The sequence below is a fragment of the Mytilus californianus genome, unplaced genomic scaffold (assembly GCF_021869535.1).
Source record: "Mytilus californianus isolate M0D057914Y unplaced genomic scaffold, xbMytCali1.0.p SCAF_4, whole genome shotgun sequence".
Lineage (NCBI taxonomy): Eukaryota > Metazoa > Mollusca > Bivalvia > Mytilida > Mytilidae > Mytilus > Mytilus californianus.
Genome location: NW_026262690.1, coordinates 120,851,717 through 120,874,725, shown reverse-complemented (window position 1 = coordinate 120,874,725; position 23,009 = coordinate 120,851,717). Strand labels below are relative to the sequence as shown.

General features: G+C 32.6%; 1 protein-coding gene across 3 annotated transcripts; it reads left to right on the top strand.

The window, feature by feature from the left end:
• The first annotated feature begins 6,043 nt into the window (after positions 1 to 6,043).
• LOC127699201 (hepatic leukemia factor-like) lies at positions 6,044 to 17,946 on the top strand. 3 transcript variants are annotated; one of them, XM_052202968.1, is made up of 2 exons: positions 6,044 to 6,169; positions 14,629 to 17,946. In XM_052202968.1, exon 2 carries the CDS (start codon positions 14,677 to 14,679, stop codon positions 15,769 to 15,771), a length of 1,095 nt encoding a protein of 364 aa, XP_052058928.1. In that variant the 5' UTR covers positions 6,044 to 6,169; positions 14,629 to 14,676; the 3' UTR covers positions 15,772 to 17,946. The 3 variants fall into 3 exon arrangements, with proteins under 3 accessions (XP_052058928.1, XP_052058929.1, XP_052058927.1); XM_052202969.1 differs by lacking the exon at positions 6,044 to 6,169 and adding an exon at positions 14,023 to 14,256; XM_052202967.1 differs by lacking the exon at positions 6,044 to 6,169 and adding an exon at positions 14,263 to 14,477.
• Positions 17,947 to 23,009: the final 5,063 nt, after the last annotated feature.

The window sequence follows — 23,009 nt, the reverse complement described above, 5'->3', positions numbered from 1 at the left end:
GTCATAGTAAAGCTCAGAGTTATTGGGACAGTCACTATGTAGTCATATTAAAGCTCAGAGTTATTGGGACAGTCACTATGTAGTCATAGTAAAGCTCAGAGTTATTGGGACAGTCACGATGTAGTCATAGTAAAGCTTTGAATAATTGGGACAGTCACGATGTAGTCATAGTAAAGCTTTGAATAATTGGGACAGTCACGATGTAGTCAAAGTAAAGCTTTGAATAATTGGGACAGTCACGATGTAGTCATAGTAAAGCTCAGAGTTATTGGGACAGTCACTATGTAGTCATATTAAAGCTTTTAATAATTGGGACAGTCACGATGTAGTCATAGTAAAGCTTTGAACTGTTACAGTAGTTGGTGCGTTTATCATTTATCAACAATAAAGCTTTCTTTCAACAACAAACATTGCCATTTACTAAATAGTGACGATAAAGCATTGAATGATATTATGGACACTGTCTATTAAGCCCCAATAACGTATTGAATAATAATTTGGTGACTATCTAAAAAGCCAAAGTAAAGCATTCAACAGTAGTTGATGCATTTAGCATATATTTTATATCTATCTAATTGCAATAAAGCACTGAACAATACTTATGACACTAACTACCAATACAGAAGCGATCAGTAATTGGGACATTGACGATATAGCCGTAGTAAACAATCCAACAATAATTAGGGCACTGACTATATAGCCGTAGTAAACAATCGAACATTAATTATGGCACTGACTATATAGCCGCAATAAGGGCAAAGGCATTGAACAATAACTTAGGCACTGACTATATAGCCGCACTAAAGCATTGAACAATAACTATGGCACTAACTATATAGCCGCAATAAAGGCAAAGGCATTGGACAATAACTTAGGCACTGACTATATAGCCGCAATAAAGCATTGAACAATAACTATGGCACTGACTATATAGCCGCAATAAAGGCAAAGGCATTGGACAATAACTTAGGCACTGACTAAATAGCCGCAAAAAAGCATTGAACAATAACTATGGCTCTGACTATATAGCCGCAATAAAGGCAAAGGCATTGAACAATAACTTAGGCACTGACTTTATAGCTGCAATAAAGCATTGAACAATAACTATAGCACTAACTATATAGCCGCAATAAAGGCAAAAGCATTGAACAATAACTTAGGCACTGACTATATAGCCGCAATAAAGCATTGAACAATAACTATGGCACTGACTATATAGCCGTAATAAGGACAAAGGCATTGAACAATAACTTAGGCATTGACTATATAACCGCAATAAGGGCAAAGGCATTGGACAATAACTTAGGCACTGACTATATAGCCGCAATAAGGGCAAAGGCATTGGACAATAACTTAGGCACTAACTATATAGCCGCAATAAAGGCAAAGGCATTGAACAATAACTTAGGCACTGACTATATAGCCGCAATAAAGCATTGAACAATAACTATGGCTCTGACTATATAGGCCCAAAAGAGGCAAAGGCATTGAACAATAACTTAGGCACTGACTAAATAGCCGCAATAAAGCATTGAACAATAACTATGGCACTAACTATATAGCCGCAATAAAGGCAAAGGCATTGAACAATAACTTAGGCACTGACTATATAGCCGCAATAAAGCATTGAACAATAACTATGGCTCTGACTATATAGGCCCAAAAGAGGCAAAGGCATTGAACAATAACTTAGGTACTGACTGAATAGCCGCAATAAAGCATTGAACAATAACTATGGCACTAACTATATAGCCGCAATAAAGGCAAAGACATTGAACAATAACTTAGGCACTGACTATATAGCCGCAATAAAGCACTGAACAATAACTATAGCACTGACAATATAGCCGCAATAAAGGCAAAGGCATTGGACAATAACTTAGGTACTGGCTATATAGCCGCAATACACCATTGAACAATAACTTAGGCACTGACTATATAGCCGCAATAAAGGCAAAGGCATTGGACAATAACTTAGGCACTGACTATATAGCCACAATAAACCACTGAACAATAACTATGGCACTGACTATATAGCCGTAATAAGGACAAAGGCATTGAATAATAACTTAGGCACTGACTATATAGCCGCAATAAAGGCGAAGGCATTGGACAATAACTTAGGCACTGACTATATAGCCGCAATAAACCATTGAACAATAACTATGGCACTGACTATATAGCCGCAATAAAGGCAAAGGCATTGGACAATAACTTAGGCACTGACTATATAGCCGCAATAAACCATTGAACAATAACTATGGCACTGACTATATAGCCGAAATAAAGGCAAAGGCATTGGACAATAACTTAGGCACTGACTATATAGCCGCAATACACCATTGAACAACAACTTAGGCACTGACTATATAGCCGCAATAAAGCATTGAACAATAACTTGGGCACTGCCTATATATCCGCAATAAGGGCAAAGGCATTGAACAATAACTTAGGCACTGACTACTAAGCAGCCACATTACAACATTAAATAATAAGTGAGACACTGACAATATAGCTGCAATTAAACACTGAATAATAATTGGGGCACTGACTATATAGCCGCAGTAAAACAACGAACTATAATGTGTATACTGACTATTTAGTCTCAATAAAACATTGCTCATAGTAGTTGCAATTGGGACACACTAAATTATTGAACAATAATTAGGGCACTTACTATATAGCCGCAGTAAAATAACGAACTATAATTTGCATACTGACTATATTTAGTCTCAATAAAACATTGCCTACAGTAGACTGAGACACACACAGACTATTAAAAGAGAGACGAAGGATACCAAAGGGACATTCAAACTCATAAGTCGAAAATAAACTGACAACGCCATGGCTAAAAAAGGAAAAGACAAACAAACAACAGTACACAAAACAACATAGAAAACCAAAGACTGAGCAACACAAACCCCACCAAAACCTGGGGGTGATCTCAGGTGCTCTGGAAGTATAAACTCACAATAAATCATTGAACTATAATTAGGGCACTTACCATATAGTCACTTCAAATCATTGAACAATACTTTTAGGTAGAATATATATAAAATATAATTGGATAGGGGCAGAAATTTGACTGCGTATTTATACATCCCAAGCGATTGCCTATCTTTAGCACGGATTCTACTGACGGATGAGAGAATGTCAAGTGATCTTATTTCTACACCCAAGTCAACCCGTGGGATTCAATACTGATGACAAGATTCTAATCGGAAGACTTAACTGAACTAAGAGAGAGAGAGAGAGAGAGAGAGAGAGAGAGAGAGAGAGAGAGAGAGAGAGCACCAAAAGACAAACAGCATTTAAAAAACATAATGAAGAAAACTAAAGATTGAGCAAGACGAACAAAATATAATAAATGATTTTGGTTACTATAAATGGAGCATATATCCATGGTAATATATGACATAAAAATCTATAACCGTTGAATTGAATGTTCAATGGAAACATTGTTTTGTCTATTTGTGATACAGCCTAGCAACTGAAACTCTTACATAAAACAATTGAGAAACGTCCAATGAAAAAGAATGTTTATAAAAAATGCGCTATAACAAACTAGGGTGTACTTAAAATGAAATTAGCTTGTACTTAAACATGTTAAAAATGAACTGTATTATTCAATTTACTTCCAGGTAAAATACTATTATATGAAACTATTCTGTCACTTCCAAATTGTTTTATGTAAAAAAAAAAACGCGAATTAACACAAAAAGGTCACTACAAATTGTTCCCGGTTAAGTACATTTTATAGACACAAAAATGTAATCTCAATAGTTTCTACTTAAGTTCAATAGTTTATACAATACCAACGTAACATGGGAAACGACGAATACACACACGAGATTTATCGGGTCCTTGAGAAAAGGATAATAACCGAAATATCATTTCCGTACATATCGAAAACGGCAACTTCCCACTTCCGGTTGTTACATTTTTACAACATGTAAAATTAGAAAATTTTTATTACATGGAAATGGAACATATGGGATACTTGACCTGTATATAAATAAATAATTTTATTTAATGTAAGTTTGACAAATGTATACACTTTAGAGTGAGTATAGATAATTAAGCTTTATTATAAAAAGTACGTTCTACTTGTTTGTGTTGGTTTTTATCCAGTCAGATTTATTTATTTGCATCCTGATCCTGTATATGCAATGTTTGAAAGATAGTGATTGCTGAGGGTCAAACTTGAAAGGTAAATGCAGAGGGGAGAATGATCATAATTGACCATCAAATTGTTGCTAATCTCTATGTCTAATTTATTAATAAATTTATGAAAAATTAAATAAAATGGTAGGAAAACTCGTCGACAATTATTATTTTTTTGCATTTTTCTTTTCTATTTCATTTAAAGTTCTAAGCCGTGTTTGAATCCATTCATCAAATGCTGAAACACTCGAAATTTAATATAACCATCAAACAAAAAACCTTTCTAAAACTATAGTTTTATTGACAATTTTTACGACTGGCTTGAATCTAATGTGATTTATGAAAACAATATTTGTAGTTTAAATTCCCGAGGAAACGTCATATAGCACTTTATTTTCCATCAGCAATACTACTATCTCTATAGTCCATTTACAATCCTTATGGATATTTAAAATGCATTTAAAACTAATGGCTTTGGAAATACTGTGGATTCATTAATTTTCGTGGGTACCAATTTTCGTGGTTTGAGGAAAACATGCATATTCGTGGATATATAATTTCGTGGTTTTGGCAAAGTCTGCATTCGTTCCTTTAGAAAATTTGTAATTCGTTGAATATTTAAATTCGTGGTTCTTTTGTACCCACGAAATCCACGAAAATTGGTATCCAACGAATATTAATGAATCCACAGTATGTCTATTACCGTTTTATATTTCTGACTGTTTAAAATAATACAAAATCTGTACTGATGGGAAGAAATTTAAGACAGTTAAACATTCAGAGCGAAAAGAAAAAATTTTTTTTTTCCATCTATGATTATATTTTTGCTTATTTATTTGTTTTCTGTGCAAGTATCTGCTTCAGAAATCAGTATCAACTCGACATTGTTTTTCTTAACTAAGCCAGAAATTGTCAATTTGTTTGTTTTAACCAAGTCAGGAATGGTCAATTTGTTTGTTTAAACCAAGTCAGGAATGGTCAATTTGTTTCTTTTAACCCAGTTAGGAATGGTCAATTTGTTTGTTTAAACCAAGTCAGGAATGGTCAATTTGTTTTTCTTAACAGTCAAGGAATTGTCAATTTGTTTGTTTTAACCAAGTTAGGAATTTGTTATTTGTTTGTCTTAATCAAGTTAGGAATGGTCGTTTTGTTTGTCTAAACCAAGTCAGGAATTGGTTATTTGTTTTTTCTTAACCAAGTCAGGAATTAGTTATTTGTTTGTCTCAACCAAGTCAGGAATGGTCGTTTTGTTTGTTGTAAACAAGTTAGGAAATATCAATTTGTTTGTTTTAATCAAGTCAGGAATTGTCCATTTGTCGGAACCAAGTCAGGAATGGTCAATTTGTTTGTCTTAAGCAAGTCAGGAATTGTAACTTTTTTTGTCTAAACTAAGTAAAGAGTTGTAAATTTGTTTGTTTTAACCAAGTCAGAAATGGTCATTTTGCTAATCAACTAGTTTTTTTCTTAAACAACTAAATTTGAAGCCAGAAATTGTTAATTTGTTTGTCTTAAACAAATCAGCAATAGTAAATTTGTTTTACTAAACCAATCAGGATATAATTGACATTTTCCTTATTGTGTAACTTGAATATACATTACGTTTGGACATGCGCACGCCGTATAAACTTAACTGGAACACGTGGACGTGCTGCGGCTGTATTAAAATATTAATGAATAAGAGTTTCTGTAACAAGTCGTAATATCATGTTTGTTATTCAACACGTGGGATCAGGTTTACTTTGTCGCAAGGTGATCGATTCTGTGATGTTACAGGTGCTGTTTGGCAGGTAGCAGCTTGATACACAGAAAAAAAAACGTAATCCAATAATATATTGACCCAATAGTAACATTTTGATAACAATTTTTTCAATGGTAGTTTTACGCAATTCTCTATTTTTCAGCGTTAATTTGGAGCCATCTTTTGAGGATTGTTTTTGACATTTTCTCTTCTATGGTCTGCTAGATTTTACCTGATATTACAGCTGATAAACTACTTTTAAGTTTTGTAAGTAACAGTTTACTTTTATTTCATTTGAAGGTAAAAAAATATCTGGGCATACTTGTTTTGCTTAACATATTATTACTTACTCGATGTCTGGTGTGTATTGGCTACATTTTTTAGGTCATTTGTTTGTAGAAAAAAATAAATAGAAATTGGCTTTATTTACAGCTTCGCCAATCGTTCGGCCATTTAAATTGACTAAATCTAGTATACAAGAAGATAGGGTTTTTTTTTAACAGAGGAAACCCCATGCTGAAGCTAATACATGTTTGATACATAAAGTCTGCCTCGTTCTGAAAATCCCAAGAGCCTCGTCCGGAAGATCCTTTGAGGTGAAATCGTTTTTGTCTGCAATCTTTTTCAAATATCATATATGGAATAGATAGGGTCTTAATAGAATAGTCAATAAGCAGTCGCCCAAGTTTAAGTTGCGATTAATAAGCAGACAATAACCATCTTTTTTTAATTTTTTTAAGCAAAAATGTAGTTCAGCAGTTTATGAAACCTTTTAATATGGTATTCTTATTAAGGGAGCTACCATTTGATTTTTATGGGGGTGCTAGGATGAAAATTGAAAAAAAGGCAGGACAGGAGTTTTGAGTTAAAAAAAAAAGGCAGGATGAGCAACTTTGCCAAAAAAAAGTCAAGATAAACTAATAAAAAAGGCAGGACCGAATAGAGTGAAAAACAAAAAGGCAGGACAGGGACATTACAACTAAAATAAATGCAGGACAAAATTGTTCCCCCCCCCCCCCCCCCCCATAAAAATCAAATGGTAGCTCCCTAAGTCTGTTTTTCTCTTTTTCACACATTTTTGTACCTGTTAGACACCGAAGTGTGATACTATATTTACATTTCATATTGATATATGAGCTATAGCTTTAATGATAGCTGTGAAAATTTTTAGATTGACAATGACAAAATTGGTGCAGAGAAATTCTAAAGAACAAAAAATAGCTTTAGCTAGTCATAACAGATAATGAGGGTTGCTTCAAGGACAATAGTAGAGATTTAGTTGTTATATAATTGGGAATTGTTGCCAGCTATATTTCTTTTATGGCTATTATAAATGATGTTTCTATTTTCGTATCTGTAATTATATAATTCAGCATCGTATTAAAGTAGTTTTTCCTTCAACCTCCAGTGGTATGGTACAACAAAAACATGCCTTTTTTTATTGTGGGTACTATCTTGGGCAGGTTTTATTTCTGTTATATAACCAGGAAAGAATATGCATTTCCAAAATCATCCTCCCCTCTCAGATAATCAAATGGCAAGATTAACTGAACAAGAAACTATGTTAAAGTTTGCCCCATAAATTAGATTGAGGCCTTTGTCAAGGACTGTAGGGTTTCCACCGACTTTCAAAAAATAACATGCGCATAACACGTAAATGACACTAGATAAATAAAAATCTGGCAAGAATTGTACACATGAGAGCGCTAACGATGCAATTTTCCATATAATAATGTTTCCAAGGGGCATAACTCGGCACTGATTTTCGAACTCGTCCAAGACATTGCTGATATAAACCTATGATATAATAAGTTTCATAAAAATCAGGCAAGAACTGTACACCTGAGAGCGCTAACAAGACCGGACGGACGGACGGACGGACACCCGGTATTTCCATGTCCTCCGCAACGCGTTTCGCCTGGACAATAAAAACACAATAAACAGCGGCATTAACAGTTTCTCGATTAGGGTCAAATAATGTAAATTTGAACAAAGTTTTTGTCATACTTTACCATTTCAAACATTAATAAAGAAAGAAAACGTATGCTTTTTAATGGATGATATTTTCGAAATTATCTTTTATGGCTCTTGAAATAACCTTAAAGTGCAGTTTATAATTCCTAATGTTTGCCTATTAAAACATTGTGAAGATGATAGAGCAACACAAACAGTCTTTTATCCTTACTGTTTCGTTTAACTTCATTTTAAATAGGGCTGTAACAATGATTTCAGGGCCATTTGTCTATTCATATTGTATTCACAAAACCATATATTGACAACGTGTGCGAGAACGTCAGTTTATTCAATCTTTTATAAACTGATCTTCAGAATTTTAAGTATCTGTTAAACGATTTTCCCGTCTTAAGTGTTCCCTAAGAAAGTGTGTCTATCCTATAATATTTTTTTCAATCTGTTTTATTACAAAACCTACGATATTATTGATGTCATTATAATTCTTCCTTTCTAGTTTCCGCTGACGTAATTAGACAATTTATTTGTTGTTTGTTAAGACGAAAATAATAGACTAATATCATTGGTAGATCTTGTACATACAAACATTTGCTTTCATGTTGAGAAGCATTTTCTATTTGTAATGACTAATATTTATTTCATTGCAGTATAAACTATTTCACAAGTTGTTTTTCATTATCTAATCAGAAACATAACGGAAAAAAAAAGCCTGCTTTTTACATTTTCTTCTCGTGTGTTGGTAACATATCAGTAACAAGCCAAAGAAGATGATTTCTCCCACGCAGGGTTCAGTTGAAGTTCAAGAAAATCGGTCAACCAATCAAACATACATAATATATATGTATACATATATTTTTTAAAACGAAATCTACCTATAAATTATACGTTAAACACTGAAATTTATTAGTCTTTTTCAAGGTTGTGTCACTACCGTTTCGTACCAATGATTTTGTAATTAAGCGATGTATATTTCCCTGTAGAACCCGTCAATCGATAAAACATAATCTGATCATCCCTTGGATGCGTCTGTACTTGATGCTGTAACCTTGACTTCTTACACAATACAGTTATAACTCATCAATGACGGGAATAGACAAACAAGTTCATTTACGAAGGTTAAACCACGCGGACATTTTACTACTTATATGCATTTATGAAACTGGAAAAGGTAACTGAAGCAATACTTAAAAAAGATTAATCCCGTATACAGTAAAGTTTATCTATTTTTTTTCAATAAAAATACCTCACTCCATCTCCCCTTCTCCAAAAAAAAATGTTTGACAGTTTATGAACGTCTTCTGCTCTGAAGCCACATAGGCAAAGCATATGGTTTTGAAACTTTCCAGTAATGATGTATGGCACAACGTCTACACATGATCCTCATTTTGTTCAAATCCGGCGGGAAAATCATGATCGCCACAGGTAACAATAGAATATAGAGGTAGAGTAACATTCACAATTCTAAATTCTTTTAAGAGATATTGATGATATTCTTTCACTCGATGATCCATTTTTTTATCATTCAGAGCTTGTATCTCGTATATCCCCGTAAACTTAAAATGAACGAGAATGCAAAGACAAGACAGTCTGTTTCAAATCAAGGGCCGAGTTCTCTTGAAACTCTAGAGTTAACTTTACTAACTCGGGTTTCAACAATCCGAGTTTACTCGAACCTCTCGAGTTAACCCCTCTTACCCCGGTCCCAACCCTCACTGAGCCAGGGTTAAACTCGAGAAACCCTTGAAAGACGTCAAACCAATCAGATTTTTTTCCTTTTTGTATGCTTAGTCAGGGCCTTACCCTAGAGTTACTTAGAGTTGTTCCGAATAGCAACTCGAGTGCCGCTCACGTGATACTCTTGAAACTCTATATATATAGTGGACTCTAGAGTTTCAAGTGAACTCGGCCAAAATTTTTATAGAAATTAACGCTGATGAACACCACATTGTTTATTGAAGTACATGGTGGTGTGCTGGAGATTTTTTGTGGATTTTTTTTTTCTTAAGGTGTATTTTGGTGCACTGTTGTTAGAAACAATTTGTTCGTTTTTAAGAATAAAAGGGATCAAATACACTTTCCGAATATTATAATTGAAAAGTTTGAAAAGGGGGTATATGATATAACGCCACTTTGTTTATCCTTTAATTCTAAAAAGTTGCTCAGTTTAGTATACGATTATCAGGTTGTGTCATCATTACCGTTAGGGACCACGTGATCGCTTAAAATCATGCTAAAATGGAGGTTACAACTTTGATCAAATTCGGTTCTATTCTGCAATCTTGGAAACATTAACTTATTAACGAAGTCAACTTCGGTAAAGTTCGCCTCTATTGCACAATACATCCTGTGTTATCTATACGGTAAGATGCATACCCTTGAGTAATATATTATCATGTGTTATATATACGGTAAGATGCATACCCTTGAGTAATATTTTATCATGTGTTATATATACGGTAAGATGCATGCCCTTGAGTAATATATCCTGTGTTATCTATACGGTAAGATGCATACCCTTGAGTAATATATCCTGTGTTATCTATATGATAAGATGCATACCCTTGAGTAATATATCCTGTGTTATCTATACGGTAATATTTTTTTGTGTATGGTGTAAATTATATACCCTTTGACTGTTATATATGTTTTAATTAGATTTATGGCGATTTTTATGTATCTTTAATATGGGTGTTATATGGAGTTATATCACAGCTTATGCTTATCATATGGTGTTAATTTCATATATCGTTGTTGATATATGATGTGTCATAAATCAAATGGTGCCGTGTTATATGGTGTTAATGTCATATTATGTTGTTGTTATATGGTGTTCATGTCATATTCTGTTGTTATATGGTGTTCATGTCATATTCTGTTGTTGTTGTATGTTGTTCATGTCATATCCTGTTGTTATATGGTGTTCATGTCATATCCTGTTGTTGTTGTATATGTTGTTCATGTCATATCCTGTTGTTATATGGTGTTCATGTCATATCCTGTTGTTGTTGTATGTTGTTCATGTCATATCCTGTTGTTATATGGTGTTCATGTCATATCCTGTTGTTATTGTATGTTGTTCATGTCACATCCTGTTGTTATATGGTGTTCATGTCATATTCTGTTGTTGTTATATGGTGTACATTTCACATTCTCTGGTTTTACTATCTGGTATGAATTGTAAATCTCGTTGTTGGTTTTTGGTGTTTATTTCATATCATATGGTTATTATATGGTGTTCAGTGGAGTTATCCTGTTGAAACTTGTGATGTTCATTTAGAGTCTGTCTTCTGTTTTCTATGCATATCTTATGGTGTATGGTATATAATCATATACATGGTATGGATGTTATGTGGTGAGAGCTATATATAAATATATATAAATATCAGCACAACAATGTTAAATCTGCATATTTGCAGAAGCAAATTTTTGTTCTTCCCTCGCCGGGATTCGAACTCATGCAATTGGCACAGTGCAGACGGTGTTGTCACGATATCCAAATAGCATGAGTTCGAATCATAGCGAGGGAAGAACAAAAATTTGCTTCCGCAAATTATATATATCCTTTTTTTCTGTTGTATGATATACTTATCCTATGGTTGTTATATGGAACGATTTATTTAACTGGTGTGTGATATTTTGTGTAAAATATTAATCCCTTGTATCCATGCTTCATGGTGTGAATTAAAAATTAAGCTGTTGCAAATATATTCCAGTCAGATTTTCATTTTGTGTTTTCTGTATAGTAAGGTGTATAAAAATATATGTAGGTTTTCTTTGTAACATACATTTGGTTGACGCGTATTTGAAAATCATACATTAGTCCTGAAATTTATTTTTCTAATAAAATATTTCTCATAAGTACTAGATATATGAATTTACCATCACTTAAGAACACGTGGAATTTGTATTGTATCTCGGATTCTTTAATATGGCTGATTATTGTTTTTGTCTAAAGTATTACATATAATGAAAATAGACATTTCTCCATAGAAAATATCAAATTTAACACAATTATCTGCCATAGTTAGTTTTTTTTTACATATTAGCTAATAGTTTTTTTTTCTTCATTTTTTCCTAGAATTACATAAAAGGATAGTCTAGGCTTAATAGTCACCGATTTCCAAGAAATAATATATGATTATTGACGAATAGTTAAACTTTTCAAGAAATAATATATGATTATTGACGAATATTTAAACAGAACTTGTTCATGAAGAATTTGCGATGGGGTTATACGTGAATGCGACATTATCTCACCAAAACCAAAATGATATCTAGAATTGAATGTGCGACAACTGTCTATATGTCAAGCTACAAATGACCCCTCGTTATTGTTAAAAATGTGCGTGAAAGATATCTATTTATGAAGTTAAAAGTTTTTTTAATGAAATGGTTCGTGTTAAACGTTGATAAAACTGCAACATAACAACAAAAGTGAGTTAAAACAGAAATAGCTGGCAGCTGGTGGAGCAGAAACTGCTTATCCGAAACACCAGAGTTCAACTCGGGTTTTCGATTGGGTTCGTGTTGCTCAGTCTTGTTTGTTTAAGTTTGGGTTTTTAGTCATGGCGTTGTCGTTGTTCTTTAACTAACAGTTTTCGGTTACAACCGTGGGATTTTGTTCTCTCTTTTTTTTTTTTAAAGTAATCACTCATAGTTTATATGTAATCAGATATGATAGTCTATTTTGTACACTTTGAAAATTTGCTATTATAAATATACAATTAAACTTCGGAATAATATGTTACCAAAGTGACTAATCAAAGACACCTACTGTGTACAAACTATTGGAAATTTATATTATTTATATTAATCAAAGGCGACTCAGCAGGAAGAAAAATTACACTACATTTGATTTCACAACGTTTAAATCTCAGAAATTACTATTACATATAATTTATTACTCTCCGGAAATGATAAAAACCAAAACCTTATGTTTATTTACATTAAAAGTGCTGGTAAATTAAAGGAGTAATTAGCTACTGTGATTCTGTTCAAAGTTTGATCTTAGGTCTTGTGCATGAAATGGGTTTATGTTATTTGATAGAGAGAAAAAAAACGATTCTTTAAAAATCTTCTGAAATTCGGATATATCAATAAAATTGAGAATGGAAATGGGGAATATGTCAAAGAGACAACAACCCGACCAAAGAGCTGAGACAACAGCCAAAGGCCACCAATGGGTCTTCAACGCAGCGAGAAAATCCCGCACCCGGAGGATGTCCTCAGCTGGCCCCTAAATAAAATTGTGTACTAGTTCAGTGAAAATGGACGTCACACTAAACTCCAAAACATATAAAGGAACTAAATTAAAAACATACAAGACTAACAAAGCATAACTAAGCATACCGTGATATTTTAGCGATAACGACCGAATAGTAACAGTTTAAGTAGTAATAATAATAATGGTTTATTCGATCTTATGGTTGTAAACGGATAATGGTAAAAGGTAGAGGCAAGGAAAAGGGGGAGGCTATAACTCTCATATGTTATTTGTAAATACAAGAACAATGAAAAGCTTTCTTCGGAAATTAAGTTAGAAAAAGTTTGCATCTAAGAATTGTTTTACCATGTTTTATAAAAATAAAGTATGTTGTGTCTTTATGTAGCATAAAATTGATACGCACATCTTAAGTTACAAAAATGTAGATCACTTTTCCGTGTTGCCTGAGTAAATTTCACTTATTCCTTTTTGTTAACAATATGACCGTACTTAAAAAAAAACAAGGTTCGCCATAAATATATAGTCATATGTTGCATTTAAATGCATACAGGTGTTTTAATAATAAGTAAATATACATAGAGATACTGTGATAAAATGTTCAGTAACGTTTACGTTATTTAATTGGATAATCTAATTACAACATACTAAATATAACAAGTACATTTGTGTATAACATCTGGTGTAAGAGATAATATATCACTGTGTATTACCTGTCAGGCTAAAAATAACCATGTGACCTGACCTTTTTCTTTCTAAGTGACCAAACAACCGAGCAAACAACTAACACATGGCCAAAATAATTCACTGTGGAATTTAAAATTTCAAATGCAGTTTGTTCTGTGTATTGAGAAAACCATTTAAATTTTAATCTCAAATATTGATTTTTACAACAGAAATATAATAGAAGAATATAGATAATTGATTTCTACACGTAATGATATTTGTATGAATTAGATATTACCACAAGAGTAAATGTTTGCGTAGGTTCACGATTACAGCATTTCTCACTTGAAAACGAGGCTTGAGATTTTGACATGTAACTGTTTTTCACCTTACGCAACATGAGTTAGAAACTGACCAATAGGGGCGTATTTTATATGTGTTTAAGGCTTGAATGAAGGCATGGACATGCCCATAATCCAGTTGGAAAGCGCGATTGGTTAGTTAATATTGGATTACGTGAATTATCGAATAGTTTAGAATAAGTTACCAGCGTCAAGTGAGGTCAGGGTCTAAAGCCAATTGGAATATGTTAGGCAATTGATAAATATACGTAATAATTTTTCCAAGGACATGTACGACAATACACCATTCCACATTGATAAATTTTCGTAACAGTTAAATTATTTTTCGAAGGATAATTTTACTAATGTGATAAAGGTAAGAGAGTTTATATTATTGTGATATTTTTATATCTGTATCGACCTGTTAAGTCTTGTGTATTCAGTATAAATAATTCAGTTATGTCGTGTTGTGTATTTAAAATAAATATCCACGTTATATACAACTTCCCGTTCTTTTGTTCTTTCAGGTTTATTAATCCGGAAGGGTTTGGTAAATAGTTTTTGATGTGAATGCTATGGCTGAGGATGGTTCGCCTAATAATAACGGAGAAATGCACTACACAACCCCAAGAGCTAATAATAATGAACATTATCGATCAGTAAATAATATAAATAATGAGAATGGTTACTCATCAGAAGAAAGAAGTAACTCGCCTTTAGATTTTTCGTTCAAGAGAAAAAATGGTGACAACGAAATTTCAGGATCGGACTCTGTCCCATCTCCGGCATCTACTAATGATACTGGATTAAGTCAGGATGATAGAAAAATTACAGAAAGTGAGGAAAAAATTCTAATGAATGGACTGGTTAATAAAATCAAGTCTGAACCTGATAGTAACTGGTCATTGAATCACAATGTAGCAAGTATGTTGACTGCTTTTCAAGCTGGACTTATCCCTAACCCTATGCTTGGACCACTTCCGTCAGTCGCTGCTCTCATGGCGCCTAAATATCCTCAAAACAAGTCTTCATCAACCCGTCCATTCAAATCTTACCCTAAAGACCCATTAGGCATGGGAGGGTATATACCTGGACTAATGCCGTCAGATTCTAATGGTTTTCAGAATCTCAATTTAAATAGCGAAGAATTCTTTCATTTGTATCGACATCATATGTTGCTAGCGGGCGAGAAAATGCACGAATCATCTTCATCAATAGCGCAATCAAAAGCATCATCTAACGTAACTACGACAACAAGTTCACCCAGCTCAAGTTCTACTATTAGTCCTAACGGGGTTAAAAATGAACATAGTCTGAACGGGTTTAGAAATGGACCCAGTCCTAACGGATTTAGAAATGGGTCTAGTCCTAATGGCATCAGACCGGCTCAACTCATGGGAATATCCTCATCAACCGAACACAGAAATTATACATCATCCCGAAAACGTGCTAGAATTTTACCAGAAGAACAAAAAGATGGAGCATATTGGGAACGGAGACGAAAAAATAATGAAGCTGCTAAAAGATCGAGGGATATGAGGAGAGCTAAAGAAGATGAGATTGCCATCCGAGCTGCTCTGCTTGAGCAGGAGAATCTGAAACTACGGGTCGAAGTGGCAGCACTGAAAACAGAAACGGCCAAGTTACGTTGTATGTTGTATAACAGTTAATTTTGTTGTTTTGTGATTTCTCAGGAACTTTTTCAGTGGTTAGATAATTTATGATGACTCATGCGGGTATATTTTTTATTTTCACATATTTTGTACTGTTATCTAAACAGCAGCGTTATTACAAAGGCAGCCTTATCGTGAACCATGACTCGTTACTTGAGAGTTAAATGGTAATTTGAACACATTTTCCATGCCAGTGAACTGGCATTTTCTGACAACATTGTTTAAACAAGTTTATATTCATGTCACCAGTCCAGATTTTCTATTTTTGGGTGGTCCATATTTACAGTAAATACCAAAAATCACTAATTAAAGTATTAAATTATTTTGAATTCCTCCATTTGTTAAGACATTTATAATGATAATAGAGAATTATTATTGTTCTCATTTTGACATGTGCGAGGTTGATATTTTATGCTATGGTAAATTATCCAAATATCTGAAAATGCTGTGAAAATTGAATGTGTATTGAAGTAAATTTTGAATGCTATGAGATGCCATTGTAACTTTTTTTTATGTACATATTATCTTTGCATGCTTTTCATATTTGTTTAATGATAAAACAAAACTCAGGGAGATTATTATATCATTTTTTTGAATGTATAAATGTGTTTGTTAAATTTTCATAGTTTTGATCTATATATAACATTGTTGAGCAGATAATCCAACTTTCTCAGGTAGAGGAATGGAATTCTTGATCGAATTTGCCAGATAATCCATATTATGCAAATGAGTCGATTGTCAATCGTAACATGCTACATATCCAATTTTGTAGAAAAACAATTTTATATTTCATTAAGTGCGATGTAATCGAATTTAGAAATGAAATCACAATCCTTTAGCTGGTTATATTGATTATATGCATTTTTGTTTCATTACTACTATTGCTCAAAAGGATTGGAAAACGATTTCATCATTTTATACTCTGACGCCATCTTTCAAGAATTTGTTCCTAAGTATTTATACATGCTCACTTAAATGTAAAATCCTTCTATTATTCATATCTTATTATCTTGATGTTATTCACCAAAGTACCTCTATAATATGAGACTACCTCATGTGTTTTCGTTGGACGTATTATTTTTTATTGATTTGAAATCAAATGCATGCTTTGTATATATATTAACATTATAGAATAATTTTACAATCAACTTGGACAATCTTGTAATGTTTATCTCTAAGAAACTAGTGCTCTACTAACTTTAAGATTTACTGTAAATTCAATCTTTTCCTTCAGATTTACATACCAATATATGTATAATTTACAACTTTCCGCGATTTCCATCAATTGTATATTAACTGAAAATACAGATTATGTATTTTGTTTTAAATTTTTGCTTGCTATCATTTTATCTTCTTTTTAACCCCAAAATTTACATACCAATATATTGTGATATCTCTTTATTTACTACAGCAGCTGACTTGGATGGAGGTAAAGTGTTCATTCATCATTCAATCCATTATCTCAGTTATAAAGAAAAGTTTTTGAAATAGGCCAGTATTCATGCAGTATTTTTTCAATGTTATTATAGTTCAGATAAATTATTTAGAAAATATAAAAAAAATCATTTTTGTCTTTTCTATTTCTTTCATTTGGAAATATTTGACTTTAATATTCAGGTGTCATCAGTTGCATGAACCTTGAAATTTAAAAAATGGATTTGAAATATTAAAAACATTAAATTTTGACAAATATTCGTATATATTAAGACTGTCAAAGTTATTTTTTTTAACAATAGTACTATATTTTACCTCAGTGGTGGTATTAGAAAAGAAATACAAATCATTTTTAAAGCTGAGGAGGAGGGTGTGGATTCGAAAAGAAACCCCATTTTTCTTTAAACAAGAAATTATTTTTCTTTCAATGTAAATTTAAATCATATGTTACAACTCAGAAGAGAGAAAAATCTGAACAAAAAAATTGAGCACCCCCTCCTCCTTTTACGAAGATCAGAAAATGGTTTGGTGTCTGATTTCGTTGTATAAATGTATGAAGATAGTGCTATATATATATATTTTACAATGCGTGCGTGTTGGTCAACTTTCTATACTTTCTACCTCGATATCATTTTAATCATTTTAATGTGTCTTCATTTATTGGTGCATTACCATATATCCAACTGTTGGATGAATATTTTGGTAAATTTTAATAAAAATGTTTTACAAAAATGAAAACCATGACTCATTGATTAGTATCTGGTTTATAGTTTGTCCGGAGTTCATGACCTTGTGCAGTCAATATGGCCGCCTGAGGTCATTCAGTTGTGTGCTTTATGAGATTTTCCAGTGCTGTTTCAGTAAACATCGTATCTGATAAAGAATCGAGGCATTACTTACAAAGGTGATTAGCGGACTGCAACCATCAATAAAATTGATTAGTCATGTGATCAAGAGAACATGTGTCCACATTGATTATTTAGAAAACCACTTTATCCCCGCCACGTTTAACAAGGCAGGTCAAAATGACCTATCGTCAATATAATTTACACATTTTACACAGTTTATGATCTAAATAGTTCTTAATTGATAAAACAGGATTTTTTTGGGGGGGTTCATCATTTTTTCACGGCGTTGATTAAATGGTTCAGGTTTGGAACTGAAGAGATGAATATTTAGATATAAAATATTATTTTATTATTTGATTAAGTTGAAGAAGGTGGTTTTTGTATAGACAATTTTTTAAACTAACCTTTTTGATTTTTGCGTCATTGAGCATAAGCTGAGGAATAATTTAGGTAATTTAGGGGACGACCATTTGAAAAATTCTCCTGCCACCTCCCCCCTCCCAGAATATTAAATGATCGTCCCCTTAGAAATCAAAAATAGAATCATAGTATTTGGTATTTGTGTACCAAATTTTGTATAAGTACATATCGTATATCTATTGGAATTCATGTAAATCATTCAGAATTGTTAAGCATACACCATAAAATGATTATCTAATATTGAAAAGAACAAAGACGAAGTAGAAAAACGATTATTCTTTTAAATTAAAATTGTTTTGAAAAGTTCATTGAATCATAATTACTCAATAAGAAACGGGTGTGTATACGTGTGAATGAACTTTGGGTCAGTTTAAACGTGATAACTTGTTAAACTTTAATTAGCAAAAAAATTACACAAATATATTTACACTTGGGTAAAAGAACTATTAACGTTATACAAAATAAAAATGATAACAATAACTTGTCGAGACATTTCAAATATTGTTTTGTAGTAAGCAAATAAATCAATGAACACAATTGTATTACCAATGACAGTATTTAATAAACAAAAATTGATTTCAAGTACTAATCCTAACAAAAATATATATGGCGATTATACATGAGGATAAAAAGTTGAAGGTATATGGCATCGACCGTTCATCTTTTGTCTGTGTGCGGGGTAGGAGGCATGAATTTTTTTAGATTAAATGTTTGATTCTGAATTGAATTGGGCCCGGGGAGCGGTACAAGACAGAGTTTTCCCCAAAAGATAAGGTTCCTGTTATTTATTGAAAAGAAGTGCAACTGTTGCTTTTTGAGTAAAAAAAATAAAAAAGCAAAATATTTGCCCAGGAAAGAAAATAAAAAGCACATGCCCTCTCCCTACACACACAAATGATTAATGCTTTGTGTCTACTGGAATTTAAGCTTTTTCTTACAATGTACGACAACAACAAAACGAAAATCTTAATGTACTTTGTATAAACTACAACTTCATATTAATTGAGAGAGAACGGGGACTACGTTCTCACAATACTATAATTTAACCCCACAGCACACCCACCGTGCCTATCCCAAGTCAGGAACTTCGTCAACTTATTGCAGTTATGTTATTTAAATAAGGATTTGATGTTGGTCTAAGTTATTTGTAAGAAAAGAAAGGTCTCAGTTGAAATTATGAGCAACTTTTTTGCATATAGATTCGACGTTACATGAAGATTTTTATTCGTTGAATGCATGATTTGTATCTGTTACGGATTCAGGGTTAGAGGAAAGGGGGCGTAATTGTTCGTAATGGTAAAAATAGCACCGAGTGCAACAAGTCTAATTTTGTGGAAGATTTTATGCAAAAAACAGGATATTTTTTCGACTAAGGAGGGGATTCTGCCTCTGTGTTATGACTATTCTAACAAATTTGTGATCCAGGCGTATATATAGATTGAATTGTAATATCGCGGCTAAAGGACGTAACTACAATATAAGAGTCAAATATTGGATACAGGGCATATCTATTATGAGCACTATACTGGTTGAGAAATGAAATTCCAACGATACAAAGAAAACGAGTTTGGACGGAATTTGAGCAGAAAAAATATAATGCGTTTACATCTAGTGTCACATTTAACAATAGTAATATGTAACCGTAATCACGCTAACAGCTGTTCCATGATCATTGTGATGTTTTATGTAAGGACAGGACTGCATACCCCATTAAAGCTGAACCGAGATCAAAGTTATATACACCCACCGAGGCAACAAGTGTTATGATTTGTATTGAATCATTTTATTGCACCACATAACTATAAAGTATGATAAATCATCCGTGATCTAAATACGGAAAATACACACAATATCGATAAGGGTATTAAATCATGTATTCCATAGAGGTTTAAATCGGTCAGATCAATGAAGTAGTTTGTCATTACGTTGAAATGTACTGGTAACTGAAAAAAAATCCATGCCTTATCTGTAGAAGTTTCTTAAATGAAAAAAAAAAAAAAAACAGGTTATAAATTTGGTGCGTACGACGATCTTTTCCGGATTTACCTTCATTTAGAAAGCTCGAAATCCAGAAATTTGAAATCGAAGGATGTATAAGAACTTAAAAAAGAAAATAAAAAGAAAATTCAAATCACATTTCAAATACAGTCAGAATACAGTTTATAGAGTTTTGATAAAGTTAAAAAAGAAAAGAATTCTGATCAGTTTACATTGTCAACGTATATTTGTTCCGCCTAAAAACTGTATTGGATAATGCCATACGGTCTGTTCCGGCTAGAACACGTGTTCTAAACCCTTTATTTCGTTAGGAACAAATACTGTAATATTTGGGCCAGTGGAAACAATATTCCAGAATATTTCTTCCATTTGGAACTAACTTCTATTTCATGACAACATTAGACAACATGTGAGGGGTCCAAATGACTGGTACCCTAAACCTCAGAATCAGTCTGGCACAAACTGATATTTTAATGACAATACCGTGACCTATATAGTTGCTTACATCTACGTCTTTTGGTCGCTGGTGGATAGTTGTAGTCTTATTTGCAATCATACCATATCTCTTTATTTTATATTTTGTTGCTAATTTGCCTTAGAAAATATGGTTTATTTATTAGTTGAATTTTGTCTTTGAAATAACATCCAGTAACTGTGAGTCTTGTATCAAAATTAAGTTTTTTTGTTATTTGTTTATGTGCTTATAAAGCGATCTGATCATTTAACCCCACCACATTTAACCCGAATAATTCAGTCGTTATATTCCACTGCTCTACGATGGCTACATTAACAAGTGGGAGAGTCGATCACGGGGTGGGACTGAATTATTCGGGTTACACCACATTATGTATTTGCCTGAAATGCCAGAAACCGGTAGTCAAGAGGTTGTCGATAATTGCCGTATGTCGTACTTGTTTTAGCGTATGCTTGTTAATTAGCTTAATTAATATGCTCTGTTTGAACAATATATTAAGCTTTTATCAAAATAAATTATACACAGATACCGCGGATAAATTCCACTTCAAGCCACAACCAGTTTTCCTTTGCTCGATTATGACATCATTGAATGCGACCTGACACCCTTTTTTTAAACTGTTAAATGTTCATTGAGTATAACACGAGCATGCATGGAATCTTTTGTAAATGAGATCACCCTCGGTTTTTGTTAGTTTTCTGTGTAGTGTCTTGAAGTCTGTTCTTTTTTCTTTTCGGTCATGGTTTCATATGTTTTTATTCGACTCATAGTTTTTTTTATTGTCCCCTTGTTAGTCTTCACCCTCTTTTTGCGAATTTTGATGAAGGAAGAATTGCGTTATGTCAGAATCTGCCAAAAAAACAGCAGGACCAATATTGAAGAAATATTTCGAAAGTACAAAGGATATACTTCAAAATTATAAAATTGCATGTATGTGTGTTTTATAAAAGTTCTGTATCTCCTTGAAAGAAGATATCAAAGTCTAAATTCAATCCATGCGTGATATTTTATTGCTATGTACTGGTCATGTGTATAGTTTTATCGGTTAGACCACTGATAAGAACTTCTCTGATCCTTTATCATAATTCAAAACTTATGAAAACAATAAGTTTTGATTAAACAGAATCTTTTCGAATATTTAACTGATATCTCTAAACATGTAACCAGTATGGTTAATACAACGATTTAGTAAGAGTTATCTCTCCTTTTCGGCGTGAAAATTTGCATCATTTCATTGTAAAAAAAATATTCGTAGGTATTTTACTCTTCTAATAGTTTATAGTTATGTATTTTTAGGAAAGAAAGTCGAGGATTTATAGGAAATTTTAACAACCTTATTGATCAAATTACTTAACATAGAAAAAAAAATCAAAATCTTAAATTTCCGTGTTATATGATCCGTGTTCGGTACTAAATTAAATTCTAATTGTGTTTGACATTGAAAAGAGGGTTCGCGGTTCACTTTTGTATTTTTTTTACATCACAAATATTGTCCCACAGAGTGGAAAATTAAAATGGTCACAAAACACTTAATTTTCTTGTCATTTTATTTGAATGTCAATCGCCACACATCAACGATTGTATAAAGTCTTTATATTTTCTCCAGAAAATGTAGAATACAGCCCGCTGCAGTGTTCTGTATACGATTAGGCTATAATATTACCAACTAATATAAACATTTTTAAGGGTTTTTATCAAATATGGGAAGTGTCATCTTCTCACAAAATTTCATATGCTAGTTTATACTAATTAACTGCTGTGTCCATTTAAAACATTTCTCTAGTTCATTCATTTAATTCGCCGAAAGCCTAATACTTGAATATTCATTTAAAAAATTAGTCTGAATATTTCCAGTATAAATTTCTATCTTTTCTAAAGGCCATCTACGATTGTAATTTGTTTCACAACTTTAATACTGGAAAAAACCTAACTCGATTCTTTGAGCCAAGATCAGTTAAGAACGGAAACGTATGATTTCTTAGTTATTTCTTAAAAATATCGATTCGATCTATTATTTAAAAGTTCCAACTTTCTTATGTCAATCGACTTGATTGTTGATC

What these genes read in the sequence shown, in the direction of transcription:
- LOC127699201 (XM_052202968.1), top strand. Translation starts at nt 14,677, where the DNA reads ATGGCTGAGGATGGTTCGCCTAATAATAACGGAGAAATGCACTACACA.